General features: G+C 35.8%; 1 protein-coding gene across 7 annotated transcripts in view; it reads left to right on the forward strand.

The window, feature by feature from the left end:
• Positions 1 to 9,529, forward strand: part of luc7l (LUC7-like (S. cerevisiae)) — a 29,502-nt gene extending 19,973 nt beyond the window's left edge. For 6 of the 7 annotated variants that reach the window (XM_069905780.1, XM_069905786.1, XM_069905783.1 and 3 more), the window contains 5 exons: positions 567 to 743; positions 963 to 1,051; positions 1,238 to 1,267; positions 4,287 to 4,472; positions 6,970 to 9,529. In XM_069905780.1, the coding sequence (XP_069761881.1) occupies positions 567 to 743; positions 963 to 1,051; positions 1,238 to 1,267; positions 4,287 to 4,472; positions 6,970 to 7,117 (630 nt within the window). In that variant the 3' untranslated portion in view covers positions 7,118 to 9,529. Of the gene's footprint in view, positions 1 to 566; positions 744 to 962; positions 1,052 to 1,237; positions 1,268 to 4,286; positions 4,986 to 6,969 lie in introns of those variants that run through there. The other variant, XM_069905781.1, reaches the window with a different exon arrangement.
• The last annotated feature ends 447 nt before the right edge of the window (positions 9,530 to 9,976 follow it).

Here is a 9,976-nt window from a genome sequence, read left to right on the forward strand (position 1 = left end):
AAAAGAAGAAAAAATTTTATCCAACATGGGCCCAGTTCAGACCATTCCGGATAATTGGAGTTGTACTGCATCTTAATCAGCAATTAACTACCTGTATAAAAATAATTTGGGAAAACTTGACACATTAGGGATGCTAGGAAATCAAAGGAAATATATTTGAAGTATAACATCAGTTGAGCATATTTTTGGAGAAACGCTTATGAATAAAATTGCAATGATTTGTGTCAAATTACTTAACTACCGGTAATTACTTATAATAAAAATACAAATGCTAGAGGAACTGAGCATGTCACAGTGTTAATCAGAGGTTTCAAGCCTGAACCCTTCACTATCTACAAATGGGAGTTTTATATATATATATATATATATATATATTTACCTCCTATTGATGTTGTGTGATTTGCTGAGTTACTCCAACTTTTGTTTCATTTTTAAAAAAAAAACTGCAATCACAGCATCTGCAGATTTTTGTATTTCACTAATCACTTGTAAGTTTATAATATTTTAACTGTTAAATTTTGTTTTGATATTACAAAGGTTCCCTTTTCATATTTTATTTTATATAGGATGAATACAGGAATTCAATGCCTGCTTCCAGCTTCCAGCAACAGAAATTGCGTGTCTGTGAAATATGCTCTGCATACTTGGGTCTTCACGACAACGATCGCCGACTTGCTGATCATTTTGGGGGGAAACTGCACTTAGGATTCATCCAAATACGGGAGAAATTAGATCATCTGAAGGTATTTTTTTTTAATTGCATTGTAAAAGTATTAAAATGTAGAAGTGTATATTGGGATAAAAGGCTTTTATTAAGCAGATGTTTTCCTCTTAGATTTATATCTTGCCACAATTACTGTCATTTAATTTGCTTTCTATAGGTAAAATGTAAGTGTGTAATGTTAACTATAATCAAGATGAATGTTCTGCAGAATCATTTACTCATCCATTTCGAATTCTAGAAAATCGTTGCAGAGAAACAAGAAAGAAGGAATCAAGAAAGATTAAAAAGGAGAGAAGAAAGGGAGAAAGAAGAGCGGATGAAAAGAAAGTAAGATCATTTGTATATATACCTCTAAATTAGGAAGCTCTATTGTAGCTAATTAAAACCATGGTCTGAAATTTCTGGATTCTGATTATTAATTAATTAATCTTAAATGTGTTTGCTAAGCAACTAAAGTACAAAATATTTTTTGTATATTATGTTTCCATTAATCAATTAAATACTGTTTTGCAGGTCAAGATCACGTAGCAGGGATCATAAGCGGTAGGTTTATTGTAAAATAGCATTAGATTTTGTTTTTTTTCTAAAATCCAGATATTTCATCACATATTCAGCTGCCTTCATTTTGAATTTTTCCAAATCTTCAGTTTTACCATTTATTGTATTTGTGTTGACAAAAATAATCTGATATTGGGGTTGCTCATAGAAAAAAAATTGATTTTTTTTTAAAATGGGATGGACTGACTTTCCCATAATGTTATTGCTTAAACACAAATTTATCACATTGGATGTTTTTTAAAAAAAACACTAATGGCATAATCTTTCTGTAAATTGTTTTTAATTGCATCTGATTGTTTAAAAACTGGGTTCATTTCCCAATTTATTATGCTGCATCTTTGAGTTTTAAAAAAGCAGATGGTAATGGTAATAATCTTGGAAATCACCTGAAGGCAGAAGGGGTGATGGAAGATAGGTTTGTGAGGTGAAGACTTGACATTCAGGAAACTGGGTGGGAACTTTGGTTCCAGGTAGGTTGGCACCATTTTCAGTTTGATGCAACTTGACCTCTTTCCCCTCCTTCACAAGCCTATTGGTTGTTGTGAAACTACTTTTTAGCAGAAATGGAACCTTCACTACTGCCAAGCACTTTCTTTATTCCCAAATCTACAGAGCTATTTTCTCAGTCTTGCAAGATCTCAGGCACAATTTTTAATTTCCAAACTGCATTTGGAGTTTTCCTCAATTCCAGGCCCTGAGACCTTTCTCCCTTATCCCTCCAGATCCCAGGATACCTGTTCCAGGGTCTGACAAATTATTCCTTGAACTTTTCTCTGCAATGTTCTAGAGACCTCAGGGTTGTCTCCAGTGCTGTTATTGTAAGTGTCCATGGTAATGCTACCTGTTGTGTACTAATATTTACAAATCCTCTGGCTCACTGAGAAAAGGCATTGTAAATCTGCTGGTCACATTCTAAATTAAGATGAACATTACTTGCAAGCTGAGGGAATTCCTTGGAGTGAATGAATATATGGAAATATTATAAACAAAGGAAAGGAAGTGTCAGGCCAAAAATGAAATGAGAAAATACTTCAGACGTTTGTATTTTCTGGAATGCACCACCTGAAGGAAGCAAAATCAATAATAACTTTCATAAAGAAATGTAAAAAATATGGAATGGAGAATGTTGGTTGTGAAACCATGTACAGTAGAATCCCCATTATCTGGCACTTACGGGTTTCGAGGTTGCCATATATGGCGGCAAGGTTAGCATAGCGACTAGCGCAATGCTGTGACAGTGCCAGTGACTAGGGTTCGAATTCAGTGTTCTCCCCGTGCCTGTGTGGGTTTCTTCCAATTGCTCTGGTTTCCTCCCACCATTCAAAAATGTACTGGGAGTATAGGTCAATTGGATGTAATTGGACGGCATGGGCCAAAAGGGCCTATTAACGTGCTATATGTCATTTTTTTTTAAATGAGCATTTTCTGGTTGACTGAGATGCAGTGTTGCAAAGCCTAACTAATACACCTGGATCAAGAATACACAGTTTAAAAGACAATGACAAATGTAAAGTTATTTGAAAAAAATCACTTGTTGTATTTAATTATGTAAAGTTCACTTTAATCAGATAATTCTCATAACTTACAAAATTTAAATTCGAAGTCCGGTCGATGGCACTGTAACACGTTGCATTAGCCGCTACGCTAAGCATGCTGCCTTCATAAATAATCCACTTTCCCCCCACCCCCCACCCCCCCCCCCCCACCAGCCAGTTTACAGATAAAGCTTTACTCATATACCTAATACGAATAAATTTAAAGATTCTTACTTGGCAGGGATCGGAAGACACTTTAGGAGAGTCGCCCCAGTGGCAAGCGGCATCAGCTGTCTCTTCATTCTGGGCTCCGTCATTATATTTAAACATAACTTTATTGAAAATTTATTCAAATAGCTACTACATGACCAGGATGCTCTGCTGGCTGAATGTTTGTTCCCAACTTCACCAAGGGGTTGTGTGTTGCTTTGGAGAACATTTACAATTTTAAACTTTTATTTAAACTATATTGAAACTTTTTTTATTTAAGCTTTTATTTAGTTTCTTCTTTCCTTGTTTTTTTTTGCCTGTTGATTGAATACTTGATAATGGGGATTCTACTGTATTTACCCCTTTCAAAGAGTTAAGATTTATAGCTACATTAGTAGTTGCCCACAGTCAAGGGGAGCTTAAATAAAAAGACACATTATTGCTTGTTAGCAACACTCTTGTCTTCACTTGTGTATAGTCTCTTCAGCATCCTGAATGTGTCCTCAGTTAAATAGGCTTCCACTGCTTTTAGAATTCTGATAGAAAGATGTCCTTTCTGACACCGTAACCTTGTAATAGAGTTTATACAACTTGTAGCAGTGGTGTTGGGCAAGTTCATCTTGAGTTTTTTAATTAACTAGTGTTAAAAGTACTGTTGATATAGTCTGGTTGCCATTTGTGTGCTTTTCTTAATAATGATATTTATTAATTACTCAAGTGTTTCACATGGGTCAGGTGAAAAGCCAACATCTGGAAACACGGGGAATTAAATGGATGGCATGGTGTGTGTGATGCTATTACAGTGCCAGCTACCAGAATTTGAATCCGGCGCTGACTTTAAGGAGTTTGTACCATCTCCCTGTGTTTGTGTGGATTTTCCCCGGTGCTCCAGTTTCCTCCCACCCTTCAATATGTACACAGTTGTAGGTTAATTTGGGTGTAATTGGGTGGCACTGATTTAAATGGCTGGAATTGGCTTCTCCCATGGTGTAAATTTTTTAAAATTTAAATGTGAGCAAGCAGATTTACTACCAAATTTACTGTTGCAAAATTTTACTGAAATTTGGATTGCACAGCCTTTCAAGTAATACTAATTTTTGGCTGTAAAATAATGAAGTACTTTTAGGTGAAGGCAACTGTGATGCCTGAGGGGATAAACTGCTTACATTTATCCTGCTATTTTATACTTCATGATGCTAGAAATGTGTTTGTAGGTTCTCCATCCTACCATCATTGACCATAGCTCGAAATATTTACAGATCAAGATCACGCGATCACAGGCGAAAACGCTCCAGTTCTCCTCATGACCGCCGCAAATCCAGATCAAGATCCAGATCCAGAGATCGAGAAAGGCGCCGAAGGCACAGGTCCCGTTCTCCTAGCCGCAGCAGAGGGCATTGTCGCAGTTCAAGAGACAAAAGCAGGGACCGGAGTTCAAAGCATAAGTAAGAAGCGAAGTTATTGAAGTTTTAAATTTCTGGAATATCATTCCAAATCACAAGACAGTAATTCTGTGTTAAGTCTGCAGCAGGTTATAATCCTTTATATGACAAAACATGACCTGTGCAGTTAGTTACCATTTTTATTTGTATTAATTTCTATTGTTGATATGGATTTTAAGAGGAATCTGTATACAATGGTCCTGAAAGCAGGTTATGTCTGTAAAATGTTGGCAAAATTATTTACCTGATCCTCCGTAACTGGCTTAGATTTCAATGATTAATGTATGATTTATTGTATTTAATAGTTTGAGATTTGTAGCTTTTGCCAAGGTTCAGTTGTTCCACCAAACCATCCATAATCTTGGAATTGTAAAATAGACTTTCAAATTAACTTCCTTTCCCCTTGGAGGGAACAGATTATAGTGATGGGATGATGTGTTGTCATACATATGAGTGTCTTTTTAACCTTATTCAAGAAATGTAACTGAGAAATATGGATAAAGTTAAACTAGTTTATCACCACGAGCACAAATTATTTTTGCTGTGATTGAGAAACCTGTTTGTCATTTCTTATGAGTCTCTATTTTCTCATAGAATTAACCCTTTCAAAATTGCATTCTCTAATTACTTCTGAAATAAAACTTGAAAAGATCACAATTAGGTAAACAGCAGGTTTTTTGGGAGGGGGAGATAAATCAAGTAATATCCCAAATTATAACATAATCACATTAACCCAACTCATTTAACGTTTCGGTTAAAAAAAACCTCGGCAAGTTGCATTTCAGCCTTTAAGCTTTCATCTGCATTTCATTGAGAGCATCTTCCTTTGGATGGGACTAATTTACAAGTGATCCTAGAAGTTGCATTTTAATTCTATGAATATTAAAAACATTTGGATCTGTGTATAAAGAGAGATTAACAAATGATGGTGGCAAAAAGTAGAGAGATTGGTGAATGGCTGAAAGCAAGAAGATACATGGAGAAGACAAATGAAAGGGAGTGAATGTAGAGGAAGAAACCTGAGCACAGTAAGAAAGTAAAATGGTGTGGAGGAAAGTGAATGAAGAGATGAGGAGAAGGGTACTGGAAGAAAAACTTCAGTGATGGCAAAGAGGAATGCAGAGCATGTACCAAGGCAGCGTGGGGTGAGAAGGGAAATGGAAAGCGGACGTGTGGAGGAGAACTTGAGTGTGGGGGGGAGGGGGGGGATGTTTTTGAGTGCTTTTGACATCGTAATAATTTTTGAACCAACTTCTGAAATGATTGGACCTTGGTGCTTGTTCATTGGTGGTGCTTCTTCAGTATTTCCAACGACATTTCAAGCTGTTCAGGTATTTTCCTTAAACCAACTCCCTCCTCCCCTGACCTATTCTTCTCTCGCTGCTGGGTTGTAAAAAAAAAAAAATTAGTTAATTCCGAGTGACTACTTTTGGCTTATTTGGTAACCTAATTTGACAACCTTGCGGATGTAGTACATGTATGAAATGATGATCACTCGCTGATGTTGTGCATACTAAAGCTTGAATTTTTTTTTCCACTTTGACTAATTTAAAAGTGGGAAACGTACTGAAAGGCCACCTAGAAAATAGTTTTTCGACATATTTTTCCATCAATAAAGCCCTGCACTCAGTGAATGTCAACTTGTATTTTCATTCAGCTTGCTGCTGCACCCAAATTTCAGAATGCTTTTATAGGTCACAGGTCAATCGCATTGAGGGAAGCATTAGTCAGTGTTGTGGAGATAGTGAAAAAGGTCAGAAGAGTAAAAGAACAAGCTGAAATGGCTACGGGGAGGAAACCACAGTTTTGGCATTGTCCAAAAAAGTAATTAATTGAGATAATTTCAACTTTCACCATTACCACTTTCCATTTGGTTGAACTTGGAGATTGAAAGTTATTGCAAACCCTTGAGGGAAGTTCTTTGTTAATAAGTGGAAATACTTGATTTTGAGGAATATAAATAAACAAAATACCTGAACTAAATGAGAAAAAGACAAATATTCATGCCTGGTATATGTAATTTTCATTTTGAAAGCAAGCTTACTACTGTAGTATCCAATGCTGAAATAAAACAGTCTTTAATTTCAAAACCAAATTAAACATACTCTTTCCCACCTTGTATCCTATTTCCCATTTTATCGTCCAGTTTTCTTTTCTTCATCCTGTCCATTCCACTACAATCTATCTCACACATGGCCTATTTCTATGCATAAGCTGCAGTCTTCGAAATGGTCCCTCAAAGTAAAATGGATGGGAAAGCCCAACCAACTTATTTAACCTGCATTTTTAGCACATTGGTCAAAAGGAAGTGTGTGGCAGCTCTGTTGATCTCTCCTTCGAGATACTCCGACAATTATATATCTTCTCTACTGATTTCTCTTGGGGTTGAAATTGGAGACCAGCTCTGGTGCTGCTTCTCTTGGAGGGTTTTCCCTGTAGAGGCCGATTTGAAAGCTGAAGTGCTGGAGGTTTGTATTAAATAAAAGTGTTGTTTTTCAAGGTCATCACGGGATCGATCTCCTAGGGAAAAATCAAGAGATAAGGATCGAAAGGAGAAGAGTTCGTCAGAAAGGAAACATGAGAGTACAAATGGGAAGTCAGAATTAAATGCAACAAGTCCGGAAGAAAGGGAGGCTGGTGAAATCTGAAGTATTCACTGAACCCAAAAAAAATTGTAAAACTGAAAATACTCTTAAAGCCCTTTTTGAGTTTCCCTTGTTTACACATCTGCCACTTAGTGTTTCATTTTGGCAAAGAAAATTTTGTAGCTCTAGGTATGTGTTAGTTTTCCCTTCATGTTCCAAGTTTTCCTCTGGTGCAGTTTATTCTTCAAAGAAATAAGCAAGTAGACTTTAAAAAAACAAAAAAAAAAAAAATAAAGACCCTTTTGGAACCAGGATGAAATGCAACAACCTTGAGCTTTTCTAGCAGTTTGGTCTCATGAGATACAAGAACTTTGCATCTGGTTAACTGCCTTTGGAGTTCTTTTGCTTGTTTGCCGTAATTTCAGTATAAGACCCACAAAATTAAAGGGAATGAATTATTTTTTTTTCTCCAGTGTTCCTTTTGGCTCTTCAGAAGTTGGGGTTGGGAGGGGGGAGGGGGGGGTGGGGAATCTCTGAAGTGTTACTTCCATGGACATTTTATCTGTAAGAAAAATGATTTTTAATTTTTACCATTCTAGTGTATTCATAGTATTTCATTGGGGAGGGTTGCAGAATGTTTAAGTGTCTAGGTTAATGTAACAACCAGGTTTCAGTGAAGTCAGTGAACTTGCATTGAGATCTTTTTTGTACGACAAAAAATTCCATGAATTTCTCTTTGCTTGGAACTTATTTGAAAAAAGCCACCTCCCTGTAAAAGAAATATAAGTTGGCACCATAAGCCTTTGATGTTATTTGGATTGTGATCAATAATTATAATCAGTATCTAATATTGTACTCTCCATTTTGCATCACTGTTATGTTGTGTCATGAATAAGATTGCAAGAGTGATGATGTAAATTAAATTCTCGCTGCAATAAAGTTAGGATATAAATCGGGCTTTCGCCAGCTATCTTTGAACTCCTCGAGCTTCATTCACAGCCGTATTTTGAAGTACCCTTTTATTCATCGGCACTTCATGGATTTATTTGCTATCCTTTTATGAAAGAAGCTGTAGGCTTTTAGTAGCTACCTGGCAGATGAGAGCTTGGCTCTCTGAAGATCATAGTGATACTGGGTGGCATTGTAACTCTGGTCTGCTCTCTGCATATAATCCATTGCATTTACCAATGTTAGAAAATAAAATGGAAGTTTGTATGTAGTTCCTGAAAAGTACCACGAGTTTGAAATGTATTTTGGAAATGGAAAGTTTCAGTTTGAGCATCAAACCTTTATTTCTTCCACTGCTCAGTGTAGACTTGGATTAAAAGAGGTTTCTGGTTGCTTGTGGCAGAGCAAAGATGACCATAGAAGTCCTGTAAATAGCTTCTAATACAGATCTAGGCAACCAATTAATAAATCACTTAAGATTTTGACTAATTTTGTGTGTATATATTGAGAACACATTGCAGAGTTTGGAAGTACCATAAATCTTAAGTTAATAATTTTCTACCTACATGTAATATTTTACAAGTTGTATCATAGAATAGATACGTTTAGATGTCCAGAATAATTAAATTGTGATTTGAATTTGCCAATCAATAAAATCTACTGCGAGTCACTCTTTTACACGTACTGAAATTTCAATGCAATTTTTTGTCAGTTACACCAATAGAGAATCAATACTACTGAACATTCAGTTGGTTTTTATAAACTACATGAAATGATAGATAATAGTTTTGCTATTCCCTTTAATGAAAACATGCTCTCTTCAGTAAAGGATTCTTTTGTTAGTATTATTTAGTTGTGCAACTAGTTTCAATTGGTAAATTGTTGGTCATTCCACTATACTGGAATAATATAATTCTCGTAATCAACAAAATTTAAAGTAGGTAATGTCTTTTGTACTTTGCTAAATTCTGTCCCTTTAATTTTAAAAGCTTGGTCTGATTGATACCTTTTATTGACTTTTGGTTTAATTTTTTTCCAGTTCTGTCAATGAATGTAGGTTGCATCAGATGTCCTGAATCCACTAATGCTGACATTTATTGGAGCAGTTGTAAATAGTAAGTTGTAAATTGGGTCGCCATATATTTAAGATGTAAATCACTCATACCAAATGCGCAGAAATAACATTTTCAGTGTTGGCTGTGACTTCCCTTTAAATACAGATTGTTGGAAATTTATTGGGTGATTATGATTTGATGCTCAGGATTCAGAACTTGGAGTGAGAAATTCACTCTGCAAATCTTGAGATGGTTTATTGAAATGTAAAGGATTCCTGGGATTTGTTGCACGTTCTAACAGTGTCTCATTGGAAAATTTAATAATACTTGTGTTAAGAACTTAAAATGTTTTCATTTCTATATTTACATTCCTTTCATTGATTAACATAAAACATTTGCTGTTTCCATATTTTGGGGAGTGGAGGTGATAGACAAGTTTCAACCTATCATTATAAATAAAAAGATTGTTCAACTGATGTCAAATTATTTCATTCCATTCAGTTTGCATTTTGAATTTTCAGTCTTTTGCCCCTCTGTTCCTAATCATCCTGCATGTACAGACTAACTTTTCATCCTTTGTACTGTATGTTTTGACAAAGCAACATGAAAGTCTAGGCATTTTCTGGAGACTTTTAGTTAACTGGATGTTGGGAAAATACTCGAGTGTCGTTTTGTTGATTTCTAATTCTCTGCCTGATTCGTTGTCATGTGCCTGCACCTTGTAGATTGTCATGACTGAGTTTACTCGTTAGAAAAGTTTGCAAATTAAAGATTTAATGTATGATAAATAATCTTATTTGCAGTTATCATTCAAGGCGGGACAGTTAGTGTAGCAGTTAGCACAATGCTGTTACAGCGCCAATGACTGGGGTTTGGATCTGGCACTGTGTGCCAGGAGTTTGTATGTTCTCCCTGTGTC

Source organism: Narcine bancroftii, chromosome 12 (genome assembly GCF_036971445.1).
Source record: "Narcine bancroftii isolate sNarBan1 chromosome 12, sNarBan1.hap1, whole genome shotgun sequence".
Classification (NCBI taxonomy): domain Eukaryota; kingdom Metazoa; phylum Chordata; class Chondrichthyes; order Torpediniformes; family Narcinidae; genus Narcine; species Narcine bancroftii.